Source organism: Lissotriton vulgaris, chromosome 2_1 (genome assembly GCF_964263255.1).
Source record: "Lissotriton vulgaris chromosome 2_1, aLisVul1.2, whole genome shotgun sequence".
Lineage (NCBI taxonomy): Eukaryota > Metazoa > Chordata > Amphibia > Caudata > Salamandridae > Lissotriton > Lissotriton vulgaris.
This window is the reverse complement of record NC_141687.1, coordinates 861,474,960-861,500,113: the sequence shown is the minus strand read 5'-3', so window position 1 is coordinate 861,500,113 and position 25,154 is coordinate 861,474,960. Positions and strand designations below refer to the sequence as shown.

The 25,154-nt window shown below is 42.2% G+C and overlaps 1 protein-coding gene across 1 annotated transcript in view; it reads left to right on the top strand.

Moving 5' to 3' along the window:
* Nucleotides 1-25,154, top strand: part of LOC147731308 (putative methyltransferase DDB_G0268948) — a 131,117-nt gene that overhangs the window by 6,545 nt on the left and 99,418 nt on the right. The window contains exons 2-3 of the mRNA XM_086954179.1: nt 3,010-3,138; nt 3,741-3,901. Coding sequence (XP_086810305.1) covers nt 3,010-3,138; nt 3,741-3,901 — 290 coding nt within the window. The remainder of the gene's footprint in view (nt 1-3,009; nt 3,139-3,740; nt 3,902-25,154) is intronic.

The following is a 25,154-nucleotide window of genomic DNA, read 5'->3' as shown; positions in this document are numbered from 1 at the left end:
GTGGGGGCCGAGCGGCCCCCCTTTCCTAAAGAAAACGCATGCTTGTATCCAACACTTTATCTATTTTGACTTGAAAAGAGAACAGTTCGGAAACAGATAGAGGCAATTACTGCTCTCTGTGTCTGAGCTGTGCTATCTGTAGCCTATGGAGTATCTCGGAGGCTTGTCAAATTAATGAATGCCTTGGTGGCAGGCAAATGGCAGATAATGCAAACGCAAAGGCCACATCTGCAACTGCATAATGAAAGGGCCCAATGTTTTTCATTTTTTTCAAATTCGTGACTTGTTGGATTTTTCATTTTTCCACCTTCCACCGTCTATGACATGCTTAATATGGGTGGCTTCAAAGGTGTTCTGAAAGGTCTACTTCTTATCCAGAAGAAAAGTTGTGAATCCAATATGAAGAGTTTATGTAAGTTTGACTGTAGTGTCTTTTTCAATGGCCACCGTAATAGGTGCTGGGGTGAGACAAGGCATGGTCTGGAATACCATCTTGAGGTGTAAATAAGAAGCCATTGTGGCAGCGTCACATGGATTTTAAGTGAGAAATACCTTTTACTTTCAATTCCATGGGATTTCGCTCCGTCCTTGGCTAAGGGTTGGTGCCAAGATCAGTGGGCAGAAACTGTTATTCCAAAGACCTCCCCCTTGCTATATGCCATGATCTCATTTTTGTCGAGGCCGTTGCAACCCACACTGGAATCATGTGGAAATGTGTGACTTGTAGATTACATACAAATAACATATGCTTATACACCAGCCTTGACGCTATCTCACCCTATCATTTGGATGTAATACAGATATCAAACGCTGTTTACTTGCATGCAATAGAACGCAGTCTGACTACTTGCATGCAATAGAACGCAGCCTGACTACTTGCATGCAATAGAACGCAGTCTGACTACTTGCATGCAATAGAACGCAATAGAACGCAGTCTGACTACTTGCATGCAATAGAACGCAGCCTGACTACTTGCATGCAATAGAACGCAGCCTGACTACTTGCATGCAATAGAACGCAGCCTGACTACTTGCATGCAATAGAACGCAGCCTGACTACTTGCATGCAATAGAACGCAATAGAACGCAGTCTGACTACTTGCATGCAATAGAACGCAGCCTGACTACTTGCATGCAATAGAACGCAGCCTGACTACTTGCATGCAATAGAACGCAGTCTGACTACTTGCATGCAATAGAACGCAGCCTGACTACTTGCATGCAATAGAACGCAGCCTGACTACTTGCATGCAATAGAACGCAGCCTGACTACTTGCATGCAATAGAACGCAGTCTGACAGGTCACAGGTGACATTCACGATGGATGTTATTTATTAAACTTTTTTTGAGTGCAGACAATTGCCTAACGACATGAGCGAGGTTTGCAGATCCGTAACAAATAATTGATCTTAAAAATATACAATAAGCAAAACTAAACGCGTATTTCTGAGTAGATGCGCAACCCGGGAGCTGTTTGTAACATTGCAAAGAACTGATAACATGGGTGCAAAAGTACGGCAAACATCAATAGGGTGTGTTCCTAATAAAAACGTGGGTCAGAAGTTGCAACCATGACTACTTAACAGGTATTTATAGAACACTCGCTGCCATAAGTCACAGCTTGGCATCAAACCACCCTATTACGTCCTTAATGAATCTCGGTCCCTGGCTCCTCCGTCTTGCTCCCTCTCTGATGGATCCTTTTCTTTTGTTTGGAAAGCCACTGTTCTCCACCTGCAATAAAATTATGTTTTTTTCCGAGCACTCATTTCACAAGGCTTTTCCTCGTGTACATCGTAAAGATTTTTGGGACTCTAGGCAACAAATGAACCTAACCAGATGCTACAGTTAACGGAAATAGTTATATAGCGACATAATTAGTGTAATTACTCAGTATAGATTCGTAGTTACACGGTCAACTAATTAACATCGCTAGCAAAGGCATATGGGTAGTAACATGGGCATAGCTACCAACAGTGCAGCAGGTGCAGTGGCACCGGGGCACAGGAATGAGAGGGGCCATTCACACCCCAATACACAAACAGCAGGTACAGGGTTCCATTTGCCGCCTGGTATATTTCATATAAGTTACGAAGATACAATAGATAAAAAAAGACACAAATCCAGGTCTACTAAATTCAACTGTTTTCCCATTTTTGGCATTTTGCCAATTACGAGTAGGAATCGCGGGGAAAGAGCATTAATGTAAACTTTACAAATGTTGTTCCAAAAAAAATAGATACAATCATTAATTATTGATCGAACAGCCGGTTTTGCATCCCTTAGTGGCAGTGCTTAATTGGAGCGGTGGTTGCCAATGGGGGCCCCATTTCTGTGGACCGACACTTATTCTTCTGCATCAGACATTTACCGAGAACATGAGAGTGAAAAGCAAACGAAGCAGAATGATGAAGGAAGAGAAAGACATATAAAACTGTCATGAAGGGGAGTAAGTAGGAATCTACAGGAGTGAGAAAAAGGGGTAGGGAGTGTCTTGTAGTGGATTAAAGGGAAATGATGTGGATTCAATACTATGCAGCCTTGGTATTGGATGCCTGACATTTAAATTCACTGGCCACATTCTTCTGAATAAAGCTTTGGACACCAGGACTAATTCTTTTACAAATTAGGCACTGCTCAGTAGTGATAGTTCAAATATGATAGTGCCCATCAATGCCACTCCTCTGTGTGAACTCATGCAGCTCTCCTTTAAATCAATGGATCAGGATGGAGGAACCACCTTCGTAGAGAACCTCTCCCACTGTCCAGTGGTTTATACAGTTTAAACAGCTACTATAACCATGAATGACCCTTAGCTTGTATTTCGATTACGTTTATGATGCATCCTGTACAATGCAGGAACCAATGGAATTCGAATACTCTTTAGTCGAGAACAAAATTAGAAAATTTGTTGCAAAACTTACTAAGCAATTTTGAAATTGAGATAATAAAGTGTTTGTTTTAGCGGGTAAAGCATCGAAATATGACTATTTATTTGAACCTTTTCAGGAGCAGGCAATTTCCAACCCAAGCATCCACTCCCACAAGAGTGAAGAACATGCTCAACTCTACCGCAAGTACATGTTTGCACCCTCGCCGGACCTCCCTGAAATAGTGTACAAATACCTCAAGGAAAAGGTGAGCTGAGGATGAGTTGTAAAGGGCAGATGAGGGAAATCAAGAGAAGTCTAAGACAAAAGGCACATTTGCCTGTGGTGCAGTCCAATTCATTTGAGTTTTTCAATAAAATGATAAGTGTGCAGCACTTCCTGGGACTCCCAACTTGCAAACCACAGCACCTTTCCTTCCCATAACAGACTCCACAGGCCCCACATTAGTAATAGAATGTCCCTCCCAAACCCCTCCTTTAACTTTCCTAATCCTTCTCATTTAGTAACACTTATTTCACATTTTGCGTACCCTTACCACCAGGGTCCCTCAACTATTATTGCCAAATTACAGCCTGCGTGTAGGGAGCTATCGAGTTCCGTAGTGGAGATGTCCACCCAGATAAGACGACAGAGGTGGAAGCGCAGGTCTCAGGCCATAAGGTTGTGATTTGCATCTTGATAGCACATGAGTAGTACTACTTTACATACTACAACAAAATGCAGCATGTGAATCAGTCCTAACCTAGGAAGTATATAGTGTACGTAGAACTTTCACAGCTCTTTCATTAAGGTCGAAGGGCAAATAAAATGGAAAGAAACTTCATGGAATGTTCTTTTTTCCATCTTCAGAGACAGCCCCCCTTTCATCTTGTAGCTGATGTCGGCTGCGGCTCCGGACAGAGCACTAGAGGCCTGGCACCATACTTTCAGAAAGTGGTTGGAGTTGATGAAAGCAAAGCTCAGATCTCAGAAGCAAAACAAAACACCCTGGACTCTAACATTTCTTACTGGTAAGTCCAATCTTCCGATGGAATCACAGTGCTATAAATAAACTTAGACTATAAAGGAAATATTTGGAATTGGGTGGATGCCAAACGTCGCCCAAAAAGTTGTAGATGTCCTGTCCACCTATCTGGTACATGCTATCACATGGCCAATCAGACCAAGTAACCCTGACTCCTTAACCACTGCCTGGGGACTCCCACCAGTAGTGGGACATTACCGATGCCAATCTTGCATTGTGTGTGATCTGACGCAAAACAATAAAGACTTCCGACATAACAGCAAAACTTATCCCCTGAAAGCATTCACCAACTGTAGGTCACAAAATGTGATCTACGCAATCAGGTGCCCCTGCGACCTCATTTACATTGGACAGACCACCCAAATGATCAAGCAAAGTATCATACAACATAAGAGCCATATCCATTGCAAAACCTTGACAGCGCCCCTTGTCACACACTATGTTGAGAATAACCATACAGAACTCAATATGATTTGGCAAGTGATTGAACAGTCTACTCTACCCTTAAGAGGCGGTAATCTCCAAAGCCTCCTAAATCGCAGAGAGTGTAAGTGGATAACTACCTGCAATTCGGTGAACCAGGGACTGAACACCCTTGATGAATGGAACAGTACCATACATACATAAACACCAATGGACCCTGTCTGTTCCCTCTTGTCCCGACAACCCCACTCTGAATTTCACAACTACTCTAAACCACTGCGGCACACCTACACTGTAACCTGAATGTGCCTGCCTGGCCTAAGATCGCCGTCCCTTAGCCCTCTGTATGAACCTACACTGATTATATCAAACTCTTTTTTAATTCCCAACACAATGACCATCCCACTCAAGCTGAACTATGATTGCATTTGATGTACCGCCTATACGACTGTTATATACTGTCCAATCAGTCAGCTGTTTCTTAACAATTTGTAATTTTTCCTACGCTCGAAGTTTGTACCCTTTTCCCCAATTAATTACATATGTTAGAATGAAAAGTGAAATTTCAATGCATAGGTCTATGACCTCTTGTGCACGTTTCTTGCCTGTCACCCGGGATTTTCGTGCAATTATGCCTTATACACGTGTTTCCTCCAAAGTTTGCATCCTTTCCCAAATTGTCTTTGTTTACTCACAAATGTTGGAATGAATAGCAAATATCTAAATGTGTGTATCTATAACCCTTGGTGCATGTTCTTGTGCCATCATGCCACACACACTGTCATATTGCAATTTATGCATTCATTCGCCGACCTCCACTCGTCACCACCCCTGCTCCAGTCCCCTCTATGACACAGCCCTCGCATCACCAGGCGTGTTCCCGCCCCTTCACCGACACTGCCCTCACATCAGCAGGCCCCGCCCACCCTGGAAATAACACACCAGTCTTTCGTGGCCCGTTCGTATTCCAGCATTTTTGAGGATCAGGATCCACCCAGCAGATCGCACGACCGCTCCATGAGCACCGAACTTTGACGGAAATTAGTGGTCGATTCCACTGTAAGCCCGCTCAATCCCCCCCCGGTGTCCGTCCCTTTGCTCCTCGTGCACGGCTCTACTGGCCAAACCGCCAAACGGTTAATTTCTCTCTCCCCCCCCATACCCTGCCTCTCAAATATTGTAATCCCCACTTTTTCCCTCGAAGCCAGAACGGGGCTCGGTTCCTGTGCTCCTTCACTTGAATTTCTCATTTCGCCCATTTCTTTCTCCACCGTCCCTTGTCCACTCGCGCCCACCTATGATTACCCTGTGCATTCTCTCTCGCCCTCTCCAGGTTCTCCTTCCGAGACCCTGTCTCTTCAAATTATTGAACCTATTCCCTATATTGTACATCATAGCCAGAACGGGGCTCCGTTTGTCGGCTAATTCACGTAAGGGACCGACCGCGCCCGTTTCTTCCATCACGATTCCTTCTCCGCTCCCGCCCACCACTAATCACCCCTTGCCTCTCCACCTGTCCAGGACTCTCCTAACAGGTCCATTCATCGGATCCTGCCACCGGACCTCATCTTGACAATCTCCATTTTTCAGTTTGTCCACGGCCATAGCCGGGCTCCGTTACTGTGCCCTTCTCCTCCATGTAAGTGGCTCGCGCCGCTGCCTCCCTATTCTCTCCCTCCTCAGCTTGACCTTGCATGCATTATTTCACTTTCCTCCTTTATTCAGTCACCTCCTTCGGATTAAGCCTCTGGACATTTCTACACTTATTCCACTTCCCAACCAGAACGGGGACCCGTCTCTGGACCAGCACCTTGTTCTTAGTGAGTATCTCCCCTTTACCCCCGATCCTTTCACCCTTTCCAGTCCCTCCTCTCTTTTCACTCCGTCCACCTTCTAAATAAACACCGCCCAACCCAAGCTGACTCTGGTTCTCGCATCAGCCCCCATTGTACCTTAACCCCCCGCTCGTGACCCCCTATAGATTCCTACCTTGCCGCCAAACAGTACCCCTGTGAACCCACTGCCCCGACCCCTTTCTCCCTCTTCTACTGCCCCCTCCTTCACCCACGCACCGCGTACCCAACCTCCCTTCCGACCCCTTACCAATCCCTCCTTTACCTTACAGCACCGTCGTCAATCGGCAACCCGGTCCTGAAGAAGATCCTAAATCAATAGGATCGAAACGCCGTCGACCCGCAATACAGCGCGACTCATGGCACAGCACCTACTTTGGTTCCCTAACTAGTTGCAAATACCCATTCACCAAAGAGGAACCAACAACTTTGTATATATTGTGTATTTCATTTTCTGTTATTTTGCGTCCTTCGCTGTTTTTTTCACCCATATGTCACTTGCGCCGTCACCGTTTGTCTCACTATCACGTAGCGCACAAAGTCCCCTTGGGTTGCCATACGCATTATATGCCTCCAGTGCTGATATCTTAAACTGTTCCTTGATTGTTTTGCGTAAATATGTCCTTAAATACATGATGCTATATGCACTTCTAAACCAACTGAAATTCTGAGTCTCTTGTTCTTTTCTGTCCAGATCTTTTGTAATGTCCTGTACATGCAAACGTTTCTGTTACTCAAGTGAATCCAATTGAGATATTGTTGTATTTTACACCCTATTACAAGTGTATTGTTGTCCATGGCATTTTAAATACCACAGACAGGACATCCTCCACTTTTTGGAGGATGCCTTGGTCTGCAAAACAATGAATACAACCTCAAGTTCTCTCACCGTAGTACATGTACAGCTTAGAAATTGACATATATATATATATATATATATATATATACATCCACAAACTCCATCGTATTTCTGTTTCCATGCATAAAACAACGGTCCATGGCACCACAGCTGCTTTCAGGAAAAGTTTATTTAGATGGCAAACCCTCCAGGCGTTTCGGAAACCACGTTTCCTTCTTCACGAGTAAGAGCGATATGTCAACAATGGTATTTAAATAAACAAAATGTGACTAGTGAAAAATAATAAACAGTGAAGGCAGACCTCCACCAGCACATCACAATATATTTTATCATAGTGTTTCATCATCGTTATCATCACATAGAGTTTAGCATTTATGCAATGTAATCATAATAATCACAAGTGTGTTAAAGCAGCGTTTCACCTACATTTCAAATGATGCATTCGCCTGCTACGAAAACTTTATTGTTCCCCGTTCATGGACTGCCTTCGAAGTAGTAAGCCGCCTAGAGCATGACACAGTGCCGGAATTCGGCTGTGTGTCATTCTGCACCCAACCATCGGTGTAACTGTAACGGGTCCCGATATTAAAAGGGATCCCTTTCGTCATACAGGGAACAGAAATAATAACAATTAAAAAAATGTAAATCAATCAATAAGAAAGACCTCAAGTACGGGCCAGTGCGCAATAATCAGAAGTATTCCAAGCATGATAAAGCCCAAGTGGGCTGAGGTGTTTAAGGTATCCTACAACTACAGTTGTCCAAGGATTATAATCCCCAACATCAAACACAACTTGTCTCGAAGTCTATTCCTTAACACCACGATGCTTTCCTCAATCAGTGCATCCAAAATTCAAAACTCGTGATCCAAAACTTGTTAGCTGGCAGACCTGTGAAGAACACACATAATAAAAACATGGTCTCTAAGTGGCTCAAATAGCATGATTAAAAAAGACATACATGCAGAAATACAAGCGAGCGGCTTTTCAAAAAATTACTACATACTCAACACATGGCTTTCATTTCCCTCTTTAAGGATTAACATGTGCATATGTTTCTTAAATGCTTCTTTCTTGTATCTTAGCCCAAGTGGACCGACAATTCCTCGTCAATGTTATGCCCAAAAGGTTGTGTGGTTTGGTATTGTATTATTAGCCTAGACTCCAAACGTCTCACTTCTTAGACCCTATTGCCACCTCTCTCTCTTACAGGGATAGTGTCTAGGACACAGAATGATAGGAGACTCGTATTTGTTTATGTACTTCCTTCAAGTGTCTGTCTATCGGGTATTGCTTGTCTTCTTTTGTAATTGCCCTAAAATGTTCTAGAACCCTCTTCTTTGCCGGATGGATGGTGCTGCCAATATAAAACTTGTCACAGGGACATTTCAAGGCATATACTGCATGATCAGTGTTACAGTTAACATGTTTTTTTTATCACATATGACTTGTTGTTGGGAGACAATTTTACCTGTTTGCAATTCTTACTGTACTTACAGGCCTTACATTTTTGACATGTATAAAATCCACAAATTGGATTAACCGATTTAGGTACTTGTGGAATTGTACTCAGACACAAAGTGTCTTTGAGAGAATTGGCCTTTCGATAGGTTACCTGTGGGTGATGTTCTACCACATCTGCCAGGTCTTTGTCAGTTTTAAGAATTGGCCAGTATTTTTGCAAGCTCTCCCTTACTTTGTAAGCTTGATTAGAAAACGTGGTAATAAACCTAATTTTGGTTTCTGAGTCATTTTCTTTGGTTTGCACTGTTTTAATTTTTAGAAGATGATTTCCTGATCTATTTTCAGTTTCGGTACATGCTTTTGTAATGTCTTTCTGACAGTACCCTCTCTCAAGTTTTCAGTACTGCTACAGTTCCTTTTGGCATGCGGCAATTCTCCCAAAGGGATACTGCATTTGAGGTTCATCGGTGTGGTGACCTGACGAGTAGGGACCGAGGACACTAGGACCCTGTGGGTCATGAGGGAGGTGACCAGGTCACCGGACACCACATCCGGTCAGGGGACAGGAAGAGGACAGATTCGACCAGGACGACCACGGGGAAAGACATGTGTGTAACCAGCTGCATGTAACATATAAATAAAGAATCGTGAATGCACCGACCTGTGTCCTGCGAGTGATTGTGCTGCATGATGCCCACAGCGTGGACACGACAACTGGCGACGAAGGGTGAGAGACGAGCCGGCGTGCATCTCGACGCCATCGACATCTGAAGAACCAGGTGCCCACCCTGGATGTGCAAAAGAAGAAGAGAGAAAAGAAGCGACATCGGAGCCCACCCGACCGCCTCTGACGAATCACCGGCAAAAACTGTGGTAAGCGCGAAAGAACGTGCGAAATCTCAAAACAGGCGCGAGCTCTCACGAGAATCTCGGCGGCCATTTTGGGATCAGGCGGCTGGGCCAATCAGAGGCGAGATCGGGGAAGCGGCCATCTTGGGGCCAGGCAAGCGAGATTTCGATCGCGAAATCTCGCGAGAAGAGCGGCGGCCATTTTAAGAAAAGGACAATAGAAAAAGAGCCATAGGAATAAAGAGAGCGGCCATTACAGAGTCAGGCGAAGAAGAGAAAAAGGCAGAAGAACACAAAGAAAAGACAAGGAAAGCCTAGAAAAGGCTAAAACAAAAGTAAAGTAATAGAAAAATAAGAAGAAAAAGAGGAAATAAAAGAAGAAAGAGAAAGGAAAATAATAAAAGAGACAAAAAGGAAAAAGGAAACTAGAAAAGGTTAAAACAAAACAGAAGAAGAAGAAGAAGAACAAGGGGAATAAAGGAGACACAAGAGAAAAGAAGATAAAGCAAAAGAACAGAAGAAGAAGAAGAAAAGGGAAATAAAAGAAGAAAGAGCAGATAGAAGAAGAAGAACAACAAGGGGAATAAAAGAGACAAAAGAGAAAAGAAGATAAAGCAAAAGAACAGAAGAAGAAGAAGAAAAAGGAAATAAAAGAAATAAAAGAAGAAAGAGCAGATAAAGGAAGAAGGAAAGAATGGCAGACCCAAAACCCAGCGCACAATACAGGAGACCACTACCGTTCAACCTATCGGAGCCACAAACAGGAATAAGGTGGGAAAAGTGGATCAGACGGTTTGAAAGATATGTAGAAGATACAGATGTAGCAGATAGAAAGAAACTAGGATTACTGTTGAACTTAGTAGTGGATGACGTTGAAGAACTCCTGGTGAAACTGCCTACCGAAGAAACAAAAACATATGAACAACTAAAGAAATGTTTAACAGCCAAATTCGACCCACAACGAAACATTGACTTCGAACGATATACTTTCACCATTGCATGTCAACAAGTCGGTGAAACACTAGACGACTTCGCGACAAGGCTGAGAAAATTGGTGACACATTGTGAGTTTGACAAATTTGATAACGAGCAAGCAATAAGGCTACGGATCATAGAAGGCTGTCGCGACACAGGATTCAGAGCAAGAATACTTAAGGAACCGACCTCATTGGAGAACATCTTGTCACTAGCGAGAGCAGAAGCGAGAGCAACGGAACATGCCAAGGAAATGGAAAGAGGGAAGAGTGTTGAAATCGAAAACGCACACTTTACGACAAACAGATATCGCACAGACCGATGGAAGAATGACTGGAGGGAACAAAAAGAGAGGAGACGACCTGAAGGAACATGCTACAAGTGCGGAATGGAATTTCCACACAGAGGTCCATGCCCAGCATTTGGCCAGACGTGCAGAAGGTGTGGTGGAAGAAATCACTACGCCAGTATGTGCCAAGGTGCACAATTCAGAGACGACAAGGGGAGACCAGGAAGACAACAGGAATCGACAAAAAGATATGTCAGGTATGTCGACAATGAAAGGAGAAGATCATCACGAGGGTCAGGCGAAGAGGAGGAAGAAGAGAAAGTGGAAAGACTATACCACATGTCGGAGGGGCACACCGAGCGGAGCGGGGAAGAAGAAGCAGGAGAAACAACACAGCCCGCAGACAGAAACACCAGAGGAAAGACGGACTATGCAAAGATAAGAGTAGGAGCGCATGAAACAGACTTTGTACTGGACAGTGGTGCAACATGCAACGCCATGTGTGTATCGGAGTATGAGAGAATGGAAGTAAAGCCGACACTGAGAGCGTCCCAGGTAAAGGTTTTTACCTGGGGAGCAAGGAAACAAGTAACCAATTTGGGAAAGTTCACAGAGGAACTGAGGTACAAGGACAAAATAAACAAGGAGGACATTCATGTTCTACAGGGTGATGTCCCAGGGCCATGCCTAATGAGCAACAGCACAGCCCAAACGATGGGCCTTATAACAATGACATATAAAAAAAGACAACAGACATGCTGAGAGCAAGCAAAGAGAAGACTCAGGGAACAAAGAAAGAGGAAGAGAACAAAAAAGAATCATTGAGGGAACAAATACAACAAAGGGCGGATGTAGAAAGAAAGGAGCAAGAAGCAAAACAGAGGGCAGAGAACAACGATCAAGACGACGAGAGGCTGGCAAAAAGGGAGCAGAAGGAGGACAACGGAAGAACAGAAACAAGGCTAAGAGGAGAGAGCAACGACAAAGAGAAAGAGCGGCTGACAAACTGAGAGCAGACGGAGGACAACTGAAAAGCAGAAACAAAAATGATGGCAGAAAACGACGACCAAAGAGGGGGTGCAAAGGGATAAAGAAACTACGTTTAAAAGGGTAGGAGACCGAGACTGGGGAGAAGGGTCGACGAGACTGACAGACTCTCTCTCTATCTCTCTCTCTCTCTCTCTCTCTCTCTCTCTCTCTCTCTCTCTCTCTCTCTCTCTCTCTCTCTCTTTCTCTCTCTATCTCTCTCTCTATCTCTCTCTCTCTCTCGGAAACAGCATCATGAACATTTGTTTGCAACAAAGGGGGAGATGTGGTGACCTGACGAGTAGGGACGAGGACACTAGGACCCTGTGGGTCATGAGGGAGGTGACCAGGTCACCGGACACCACATCCGGTCAGGGGACAGGAAGAGGACAGATTCGACCAGGACGACCACGGGGAAAGACATGTGTGTAACCAGCTGCATGTAACATATAAATAAAGAATCGTGAATGCACCGACCTGTGTCCTGCTAGTGATTGTGCTGCATGATGCCCACAGCGTGGACACGACAATCGGGTGGCAGCTTTCCACAAGGAGCAGGCTATTCCCATCATTGTCCTTACGGTATAGACAACTCTTTAATCGTTGGCCTGTTACTTCAAGTTTCAGGTCAAGGAACTCGATTCTTTCCTTATCGGTTTTACTGCTAAAAAGCACCACTCAGGATGTTCGGGAAAAAATAGGATTTAATTATATATATATACATATATATATATATACATATATATATATATATATATATATATGCTGCAATTATCCAAGCATTCACTGCCTCCACCATACCGAGAGTTGCGTCGTCACCATAAGACTCCTTGGACCGAGTCCCGCTTACTCCACCATTAAACGACCACGCCGTGTGAGATTTTCAGAGGTTTCTTTATTTCGCCGCTGCCAAACGCGTTTCGACTACACAGTAGCCTTGATTACTGGTTACGGTTTAAAGAGCGCGCGGCCATTTTTAAAGAAAAAAAGTATTCGTACTACGTCATCAACACTACCTGTCAATCGACAGGAAAGACAGACTTACAATTCACTTTGTTCGTAATATGTCATTTTTACACATTTGCCTCAACATTAATAAATACAATTTAAGAAAATGCATAGCGTATTTCAGTTCATTAAATTTAAGCCTAACTGAATGTTTTAGTAAATTCTTGGTGCGAGCGTTACTAATGTTCAACTCGCATGTCAACAAAACTTTATCGACAATGACACGCAGTTTTAAAGCTGCGAGCTGTGCATAAATACTTTACACTCATTGTCTGGCCATGTCACATGCCAACAAATTCTGCCCATGTGGGCCCGCCGACTCATACTTTGATTATATTTCCCATTATTAATTTATCGTCTCGGCAAAATATTAATTGATGAGTTGTTGTACACACTCGTACCAATTACATAAAATATGAGAATCTAATAGAGCTCTAGTGAGCAAACACACAAGTTATGACCTTATAAATAAGCTGGCATTGTAATCGATTTTTAAATAAATGTTGACTGCCAAGTGTAATTAACATTATCAAAAGTACTGTCCACAAAATTAAACATGATCATAATAATTGTCAATTGTATTTACAGCAGTTGCTACTCGTTGATTACCGACTGACTGATATCATAGATGTCTATGCAAATCTTCTTCAATATTCAGACCGTTAGGTTGCATGGAATTTAACTTGATTATATATCGTGATTCAAGTTTCCTTAGCTTATTCAGCCTATTTCCCCCTCTTTGACTAGCTGGAATAGAGTCAATTACACAGTATGCCAACCCTTTTGTGTCCTTGTTGTGCATTAATTCAAAATGCCTGGCTACAGGATAAGCCCTGTCTGCATTTTTAATTGCTCGCAGGTGTTGTAATATCCTTTTATAGGCTTCATTGATTGTGCTGCCCACATATCGAAGCCCACAAGGGCACTCGAGAATGTAGATAGCATAGTCAGTCTTACATGTATATTTATTTTTTATCTTTTCCAGTCTATTGGAAAGGCCTAATCTGTACTTACTACAATTTACGCCGTGATTACATGCCTTACACTTTGTACATTTTACGAAGCCATTCTTGTCAAGCCAAGTCTTTTTGGGTTGGGGTTTCTTCAGCACATTACTCACTAAACAGTCTTTGAAGGATTTTGCTTTCTTAAAAGTGATTTGTGGTCTCTTGGGGACTTCTTTCCCAAGCACGGGATCGTTCTTAATGATATGCCAATGCTTGTTGAGTATTCTTCTCACCTCAACATGTTGGTTGCAGAAACCTGTTATAAATCTGCATTGGTTTTCATTATTGCTGGCTTTTGTATTACCGAAGAGGATTTGCTCTCTCTTCAGTTTTGAGGCTTTTTGTATTCCCTCTGCTATCCAAGTAGTAGGATAGCCCCGTTCTTTAAATCGTGTACTCAATATTTCTAGTTCTTTCTCAGTTTCCAAGGGAGTACTGCAATTTCGCATGACTCTGAGACTTTCCCCATAGGGTATACTGCTCTTAAGGTCCTTGGGGTGAAAACTTTTTGCATGCAACAAAGTGTTGCCACTGGTGGGTTTTCTGTAGAGTTTAGTTTGAATTTTCCCATTTTCAACATACACTGTTAGATCTAAGAAGTTGACACTGTTATTACTTATGGTGCTGGTAAAGGATAGATTTAACTCATTCTTTTGAAGATTTGCTATGAATGTTTTAGCCTCAACTTCAGTACCCTTCCAGACCAAAAATAGATCATCGATAAAACGACTCCAATGAATAATGTTTTCATCCCACTCTTTCTGGTACTGCGTCCGGACCACCTGCTCCTCCCACCAGCCCATATGCAAATTAGCATAGCTGGGGGCAAAGCAGGTGCCCATGGCAGTGCCACACGTTTGATGGAACAGTTGACCATAAAATAGGAAGTAGTTGCTGGTTAAACATTTTTCCACCTTTCTCAGGAGCATTTGTGTATGTGACCACAAGCTAATTGCTCTTGTACCCAAGAAATGTTTAACGGCACAAATTCCATCCACGTGCCTAATACTTGTGTACAAACTGGCCACATCAATAGTGATCAATAGGTAGTCATCTTCCCATGGTGTGTCGTAAAAAAATTTCAGAAAATCACCAGTGTCTAGCAAAAACGAAGGAAGTGTTTTTGCCAAAGGATTCAAAAAGGAGTCAACAAATTTGGAAGTGTGCTCTAGTGCGCTACCTATTGCTGAAATAATAGGACGTCCTGGGGGGTTTAATAAATCCTTGTGTACCTTTGGAATTAAATAAAATACAGGTGTGGTTGGAAAATCAATCTTAAGATACATGTATTCATCATGTGTCAAAAGTGAAGAGTCATACCATTGCTTCAGCTCTGTATTGAAATATTCATGACTCTCTATCATCGTTTTTTCTTCAACACATACATAGCATTTTTTGTTGTTGAGTTGCTGGTATGCTTCAGCTAAGTATTTAGTTCTATCCCAAAGGACTACATTGCCCCCCTTATCAGCATTACGCACTACGCAGTTGTTGCACTCTAGCAGTTTTTTAATTAAAGCATAGTACTCTTGTTGCTGCTTATGGTTTGCTTTATTTGGATTCATGTCCTTTCCCAACTTCTTTAGTTCATTTAAGACCAATTCATTATAAGCATCAACAGTGTCTTTAGCTGGTGACGGTGTGAAACGTGATCTTGGTCTAAAAGGTGTTGGGGCATCTTGGTTGATATTGATGTCTTCTTCCTGGGCAATTTTATCCGCAATGTCTTCTAGTTCCACATTTAGAGCTTCCATGTTTGTTGCTCTCAATTCCATCATTAAATCCATATCATCCACCCTTAGGTTATCCTCAATTGCAGTGCCAGCCACGGGGGTCGCAGTTGTCTTGCGGCTCGGGTTTACAAGGAAATGTTTTTTAAGTTTGAGTAATCTTATGAACTTAAAAAGATCAATGTGAGTTTGCACAAAGTCCATGTCAGCCTCTGGGCAGAATGATAAGCCTAGCTCCAAAATTCTCTGTTCCCCCTTTGTCAATTGGATGTTTGTTAAATTAATGATGGTCATTTCTTTGGTGGAGTTTTCTATTGCTTCGTCAATTTCTTCTTCTGCTTTTGATAACTGCGCCCGGCGTTTCGACCCCTTCCGCCGGTTTGCCCTCTGCCTCTTCCTCCTGGTGGTACTGAGTTTACACTCTGTGTTGGTGGCCTTTGACGCAGATTGTAGCGTCGCTCCACGTTTAAATAGCCTAGTTCATCTACTACAGATGGTATTGCACTCGGTATCGGTCTGTTGGTTTCTCCTTCCGTGTCATAATCAGAGCTTGTGACACTGCTTAGGTCGGATGCAGGTTCAGTACCTGTTTTAGATAGGTTGGCCGGTTGCGCCTGCTTTTGTTGTCTGATGGCGTCAAACTTTTTTGCAAAGGTGTATATTTGACCTCGATCGTAATCTTGTTTATCACGCTGGAATTTGTGTGTTTTACGATCTTTTATTGATAATTCCAATTTTTTTATTCTTTCCTTGCTTTCGGCTTTGAATTTGGAGATGGTAGCTTGATCTTCCTCTTTGCTTAAGTCTTTCATGATTGTTTCTATTTCCTCCAAAATCTTCTTCCTATCAATGTAGGCGTATTTAATAAGAATGCCTAACATTCTCCGTGAAGAATCATTATTGTTTACTGCCCATTCCTTCAACATTTCTGGGTTTGGGTCTTCATAGCTCGGTGCAACCATCACATGGAGACCTCGGGTATGCGTTGGACTTCAAGATATCTTTGCAGGGACTTGGATTCCCACCATTTTGAGACTTCGGATCTTTGGAGCTTTTCCAGCCTTCTTAGTCGTACCATTAGGTCATTTTGTACACTCCCACTTGTGCCCGGTACTCCGCCGTCACTCAAGGGACAACTCTCATCGGTAAATACTTGTAGCGCTGCTTGCTCGCGCTCGTTGACCTCCGCGGCATCCATGGTCAGAATGGATAAGTCAGCGTTGTCGCTGCAATCTCAACCGCCCAACGTTCAATGTGTTAAATCACAAGTTCGTAAGGGCTTCACTCTCTCCCCCGCAGGTATTCACAGGGTCAGTCTTACCCGCTCACCTTGGTTATGCTGCAGAGTCACCGGAGGAACTCCGAACAAATCCGTGGTGTTAGGGCTGCCTCCTGTAGATCCAGCCGTTTGTCTTCTTCCCGCATTGTGGGGGGGTGGCAGTTAGACGTATGCTGAAATTATCCAAGCATTCACTGCCTCCACCATACCGAGAGTTGCGTCGTCACCATAAGACTCCTTGGACCGAGTCCCGCTTACTCCACCATTAAACGACCACGCCGTGTGAGAATTTCAGAGGTTTCTTTATTTCGCCGCTGCCAAACGCGTTTCGACTACACAGTAGCCTTGATCACTGGTTACTGTTTAAAGAGCGCGCGCCATTTTTAAAGAAAAAAAGTATTCGTACTACGTCATCAACACTACCTGTCAATCGACAGGAAAGACAGACTTACAATTCACTTTGTTCGTAATATGTCATTTTTACACATTTGCCTCAACATTAATAAATACAATTTAAGAAAATGCATAGCGTATTTCAGTTCATTAAATTTAAGCCTAACTGAATGTTATAGTAAATTCTTGGTGCGAGCGTTACTAATGTTCAACTCGCATGTCAACAAAACTTTATCGACAATGACACGCAGTTTTAAAGCTGCGAGCTGTGCACAAATACTTTACACTCATTGTCTGGCTCTGTAACAGTGTGCTGAAATAAAACTTAACTGCATCCAACGAGCGGAGTGCTGGATTTCCTTTCGTGTGTGGATATATATATATATATATATATATATATATATATATATATATATATATATATATATATATATATATATATATATATATTCGAGCTCCGCAGGCTGAAAACCGGCAATAAATCAGCACTCACAGCAGTATAAACCAGATACGGTTTATTAGCGCACAAATCAAATAGAACAGACGCGTTTCAGCACTTGCCTTTGTCAGTGTCAGCTGGCGACGGCAAGGCGGAAGTAAAATAAAGCATTAACCATTGAAAGTGAAAACGGACAATTAACATAATTAAAGCGCCATCTTTGAATGGTGAAATAACGCTCATTTACAAACAAAACAAAACCAGTTTCCTAGCAAAGCTTATAATGCTGAGCAGATCATTCAACTCTATTCATTGCAAATTAAATTATCTAATATTGACATTCAGCCCTGGATGGGCAAATTCATTGGTTTCGAATCAAAACCTAATTTTCTTGAGTCAGCATCAGTTGCATTGCACGACTAATCAGTATACTTCATTGGTAAGCAGTTCAGAAAAATTTCTTTAACCCATGAACCTTGGATGAATAAATCAATGATTAAGGCCTGGATGGCCATATTAGTGAGACTGCAAATCATAATTGACCAGATCCTTACATAACACTAATAAATCAAATTCCAACATTAATTCATCACAAGAGATCAAACTATATACCAAATCAATTTCTTAAAGCATTTTCCGTAGATGTAAATCTCTCAGACAGTAACACAGTTCAATTCATAAGGTGATCATGTTATAAGTATGATAGTTATTCTTCCCCTGCATTCAGTCCTCCTGGTGACTTCGTTTGGAGGTCGATAATATATCGTGACTCCAATCGTCTAAGTCTACGTTTCAGGTCTCCACCCCTAATGTCTTGAGGGATGCAGTCTAGGCTGAAGAAGCTAAGTAGAGTCCTATCACTATTATGGTGGCTAGCAAAATGCCGGGCCATCGGATAACTTTCATCCTTGTTGGCGATGGCCCGTTGATGCTCTAGGATTCTCAGCTTGACTGCCTTCGTTGTGCTCCCCAGGTACATAAGTCCGCAGGGGCACCTCAGACAGTACACCACAAATGTGGTAGAGCAAGTGATGAACTTGTTAATTTTGATTTTACAATCCTTGTGTGGCACCTGATAGGTAAGTACCCTCTGGCTGTTACTGCAGGCCTTGCATTTCACTCATGGATATGAGCCATGCATGGCGTGCAGTTCCCCTTTGGACCTCTCCTTTGGTAAATGGCTTGTGACCAATCTGTCTTTCAGTGATCTTATTCTTCTGAATGGTATCATTGGGTGTTTTTGCAAGTCCCTCCCAATTATGGTATCTGATTGAAGGATCCCCAATTTTTTGACATGATGGCTCTGACTTTATTCGCTGCCACCGAATAGTTTGTAATAAATCTAAAAATGCCATTCCCTCCTTTAGAAGTACCAGTCTTTTTATCCAGCAGTAGGGTATGTCTTTCAACTTTTTTAGCTTTCTCTTCAGCCTGTTGGAGGACAGTTCTGGAGTAGCCACGAGATCTAAAGCGTTTCATACTTTTTAGTGCGGCCTCTGTGAAATCTCTTTCCAGGGAACTGTTGCGCTTTATCCTCAACAGTTCCCCATAGGGGATGCTCTTAACTAGGGAAGTCGGATGGCTGCTGCGTCCATGTAGGACAGAGTTACCTGCCGTCTCCTTTCTATAAAGGGCGGTCTGAATGGTGCCTAAATCAACAAATACCCTTAGGTCTAAAAAGTTGACCTCTTTCTTGCTCATGTTATATGTGAATTGTAGGTTAAGATCGTTCCGATTTAGAACCTTGATGTACTCCTGTGCTGAGAGTTCGGACCCTCTCCAAATAAGGAAGAGGTCGTCGATATACCTTCTCCAGCATATCACCCTGTCCACCCATGGGGTTTTGTCGTCTGCCCAGGCCACCTGCTTCTCCCACCAGCCTACGAAGAGGTTCGCATAGCTGGGGGCGAAGCAGGTGCCCATCGCAGTCCCCCTAACCTGTCTATACCGCTGGTTCTGAAAAATAAAAATACTGTTGTTTAAGCAGAAAGATATAAAGTCCAAAATCATTCTGCTATGTTCCAGATAGCGGGCGGGTCGTAGGTTCAAGAAAGTCTTAACTGCTGCAATTCCATCGTGGTGTCTAATGCTCGTATAGAGACTCGAAATATCCATAGTTATCATCACCAAATCATCTTCCCACTCCACATCTTGTATTTGCCTGAGGAAGTCTTTGGAGTCCTTCGTATAGGAACTCAACTGAGATACCCATGGGGCCAAGAATGAGTCAATAAATTTCGACATTTTTTCAGTTAGTCCTCCAATGGATGACACGATTGGTCTCCCTGGTGGTTGAGTGGCATCCTTGTGGATCTTTGGAAGGTGATAAAAACTAGGTAGTCTCGGTTGTTTGTTTTGCAAGAATAAGTATTCCTCCCTTCCTAGTATACCTTTCCCATACCAGTGTTCAACAAGGGAGTGATAGTTCCGAATACTCTCCTGATATTCACGTTCCGTAGTAGGCATGTAATTGTTACGGTCCAGTAATTGACGCAGGGCTTCTTTACAGTAGTTGTCACGACTCTGGATAACAACGTTCCCGCCTTTATCCGAAGGCTTTATCACGATTGAGCCGTCTTGTTCCAAACTAGTGATGGCTTCTCTCTGTTTAAATGAAAGGTTCCATTTGATGTTACCCTTGTATGAGTCTTCAAGTTTGGACAGCTTCTGTAGATCTTGATTAACTGCTTCAAAACCAAACAACCGACAGGATTGAATGGGGACGAGGAACTTTATTTTCATCTTTAATTATATGTACTCTCCAAACTGCCTTATAACTAGAAATTTCAATAGCCATTGAGAACAAATGATCAAAACAACATGTGCTCTTTTCTTGATTGGTGCTAATGTACATTCTGGTGTTTATTTAAAGGCAGTGGCAAGGGCACTCAGCCCGAGATATAGAGACTGTTGCACAGTTCAACTAAGAACTAACCTATGTAGTTCAATTGAACAATATGAATAACTTCCATCAATGTGCACAGTTGAGTACACTGCCGAGACACCAAACAATAGTGCAATCAGGACATGTTGCTTATTAGCAGGCACTCAGCCTCTAAACATAGAACATTTCAAAAACATGATAATGTATATATGTAACAGCATAATGCACATGCAAAAAATGTTTTCATACAACAAACTAAGCTTAAAACTGCATGTCCCATAATGCACTTGTAGCTGCACAGATATAAATAATTGAAAGCAAATTAGGACAACTGTGTAACACTGCCGTGAGAAGGAACCATCTGGTTCGAAACGCGTAGGCTGTAACAGTGTGCTGAAATAAAACTTAACAGCATCCAACGAGCGGAGTGCTGGATTTCCTTTCGTGTGTGGATATATATATATATATATATATATATATATATATATATATATATATATATATATATATGTTTAAGCAATGCCCTGGGGCTCGGGAGAGCACACAACCATTTCCTGCCATCCAGCTCTGTTTGTGCAGCCTGCCGATTTCCATCAGTTTTAAGATTAAGATTGCCAACGCGTTTCTGGGCTTGCTGGCCCCTTCTTCCTGGGCAGGGAAAACACGAAAATGAGACCTTCACTGTTCATTAACCACCTTTTATTTCCGGCATTTCCCTCCATTGGGCGTGTCCTCATATCATAAGCCCATGGTGCATGATGGGGAGTGAAGTTCATAATGAACAGTGAAGGTCTCATTTTCGTGTTTTTCCTGCCCAGGAAGAAGGGTCCAGCGAGCCCAGAAACGCGTTGATCAAGGCTCCGCTGAGCCGAAACGTCTGTGACTCTTTCTGCTGAATAAAGATCTGTGAAGTACCTCGAGGTCCGTGTCCGGAGTCTGCTTGCTGGCTGTGTGAGCTGCGCGAGCTTGTAGTCAAACGGAGTTCAGGATATATATATATATATAAGGGACACGGGAGACTTCATTGCCAAGATTAAGGATATTCCGTGGAGCGACGATCTTTTATTGATCACCCTAGACATCGAGTCGCTCTACACCAGTATTGTACATACAACTGGTTTGAGTGCATTAGAACATTTCCTTGGTAAGAGACCTGTTGAATGCTATATGCATAATAAGATGATTTTAGAACTTACTGGTTGGTGTTTAAACAACAATTTCTTTCTATTTGGTGACAACATCTACATACAAAAGCGAGGTGTGGCGATGGGGGCCTGTTTCTCCCCCAGCTATGCGTGCTTGCACGTAGGCTGGTGGGAGGAACGGGTCCTCATGCACACCCATGGTGTAATGTACAGAAAACATGTCATACAGTGGATACGCTTTATAGACGATGTTTTTATTCTGTGGAGAGGCAATTTGGAAAGTGTCAACAATTTCCTGTCTTGTATTAATAACAACCAAGAAAATTTAAGATTCACTTCCAATGTAAGTGCAAATGAAGCTGAATTCTTGGATGTTAAACTATACGTTAAAGATGGCCGTCTTGTCACTAAACTACATAGAAAGAAAACTGCTGGCAATAACATCTTGCATGCCAGTAGTTCACATCCTCGACACACGATTGACAACATTCCATTTGGGGAGTTGCTCAGGTTGAAACAAATTTGTAGCACTGATCTTGATTTACAGGCCTGCACAAATGAAGCCCTAGACAGATTCAGATGTAGGGGATACAAAGAATCAGTCTTAAAAACTGCCATCCAGAAAACCAATGCTAGAACCCGTGAGTCTCTGTTTACTAACAGTGAATCAATTGCATCAACTGATTCAAGGGAGGAACAAACTCCCAGGCTTATCACCGGGTATAGCAAACAGGCCAGACAAATTAAATCCATCATAAAACAGCGCTGGCCTGTTTTAAAAACAGATTTGGTTCTGACCCCCAGGCTTCCAGACAACCCTGTGGTTACTTATCGGAGGGGACCCTCCTTTAAAACCCAGATCAGTCACGAATTCCCTGAGCTAGCAAAACAAGAGGATTGGTTGAAATCCCGGCCGGGATTCAAGCGTTGCTCAACTTGCAGAGCTTGTAAATTTGGAAAAAACACTTCCCAATACTTGACACCGTTCAGTCCTATTGCCAAAAACATCAAGGGCACATTTAATTGCAAAACTGATTTTGCTGTCTACATTCTGACATGCACCTGTGGCCTCAGATATGTGGGCAGCACTAAGCTACAGGTGCATGCCAGAATACTCCAGCATTTACGTGCCATCGTTAATAACGATGGCACTTATCCTGTTGCCAGACATTTCAAGGCAAGACATAACAACAACCTACAATGCTTGGAATATTATGTCATTGCCTCGGTCCCTAAATCTAGACGGGGTGGCGATAGGGAAAAAATGCTCAGAAGACTTGAGTCACAATTTATTATTGAGTTAGACAGCAGATTCCCCAATGGATTGAACACAACGGAAGACTTACATGTTTTTTTATAACCAATCCCTGTTCAATGATTTGTTTTGGGCCATTATCTGCTTTCTCTGCCTTTACCCTGTTAATTTCATTATGAATTTTATTACACATACTGTATATCATCTCTTTTTTTAGTATCACATGCACAATTGATTTTTTTCACTGGTTCAATGGATTCACATTACTTTTCCCATTTAAGTTTTGGGACACAGACATTAAGATAGTTTTTCTAGTTTGTTTCCTCCTTTTGAATCACGTATAGAGTAAATTTTTTTTGGAAGGTGGTCGATATCTGTTGCTTTATCTAAATATATATAAAGGAATGGATTGTAAATCATTACATTCCATATTGTCGTTACATGTCTATTGCATTCATGCAGTTAATTGAGAGATTGCAAAAGAGTAAAACATAGATGATATTTTTATATGGTCATATGCCTAGCATCAGGTTTCATGAATTGAGAAGCTTAGATGATTTTAATATGAAATTATTTATAAATATTTATATTTATTTATATGCTATGCTTGCACAGAATATTTTGCATTATTTGCACAATTGCATTTGCACTTTATCTACGCGCATTGCACTTTTTCATGACAAATGACCACCAGTAACACTGTGTCTTTTTTTGCAATCTACTATATAAGCGCATTCATGCGGATATCATGTGCCATTTTCAATGCACACCGACAATAATTGTCTGATATAAAATTTACAAAATATGTAACATGGCAACTCACAATGGAATGTTAACACAAATTTGGGCAACAAAATGTAAATATTGTAATTATACCTCCCATTATTCGATTTATATATATCAAATTGTGATTTAGAAAACAGACTATCTATGTTAGCTATATGTAGTGTGTCCTCAGTTTTCAGTTTCTAATCACATGGTGTTGCAAAAAGAAAAAAAATCACTAATTAAATTCGTGCAATGTACCCTTTAAAAGGGATGTTCTTTCATTTGCCTGACGATCTGTGACCAAGGGCGGACGCCCGAAACGCGTCAGATTTGGTGAACTTGCCTTTTTAAATAAACTTGCCGAAAGAAGACTGGGACTTGCGTGGTTTTTCCTCGTTGCTGCCTGTCTGGTGGTTCTGTGGTGAAAGACTTCTGTTTGCGCATATATATATATATGTATATATATATATATATATATATATATATATATATATATATATATATATATATATATATATATATATATATATGTATATATATAATTAACACCCCCTTCTTCACCTTTACTACATCATTACATTTAATTACATTCAAGCTGAATTTTGAACTCTGTTTCTTACAAGAAAATATATTTTATTGTGCTAAACAAAGCATTTTTCAGATGACGTCCAGCCACTCAAGTTTTCTTGTCCTTACATCGCAATGGGAATGGCCAGAGGTCAGGATGGATGTATTATTGCAGAACATTCTGTCTATCCATTCCCTTTTCTTCCATGTTCCTGGTGCCAGAAAAGGCCTCAAACACTTTTGCGCCTAAGATGCAGCCTGCAAGCCTCTTCAGGGTATCAAACAATGCCACACATTGCGGCTCACGTCCGGGAGCTGCTTTCAGGGCTTCTGCCGATATTATATTCTGAATGCACATCTTGAATCGGGAATGCACCTGTTCCTCTCTGCACACTACCCATTGACTTCAGCCAATGCTATTCCACGACTTGTCATGAGGTTTCACTGGTGCACAGTATGTCCAGATACTGCAGTGATCCTCTGGGCCTCCTCATCTTCACTTAGTGGCTCACCCAAAGCAATATGGTGACTATCTACAATGTACCATGACTGCCAAGTATCTGCCTAATTCGTCAGTCACGAGCTATGGCAGCTCCTGGGATAAGGTTGTAGGTAACGCCATGATAGAGGTGCCATCACTTTCCTGCCCTAAACTTTCATTTTACAATGTAATTTATTCTGGGAGATGTAGTCCTGGTTTAACTTAATTGAACAAATTCATCTAAACGTCTGCATCACAATAGTATAAAGAACATTACTGGACTGGAAAATGTGTTCTGGATGACATGAAGCTGTCTGGTAACCTTATGCTGGGGATTGCAGTGTCCCTGTCAGCTTCAGCAGAGAGGAGATCCACAAAATGAACCCCTGCAAAGCAGCACATAGCACTCACTATTACTTCACATCAGTAACTAAAAGAAGATCCCCTTAATTAAGTCAAATTAGAGTGCACTTAAAGCACGTCGATATCCTAGAAGTAGATTAAGATTGGGAAGTTCTAGCTTCTACCTAAACATCCCTGGAGATC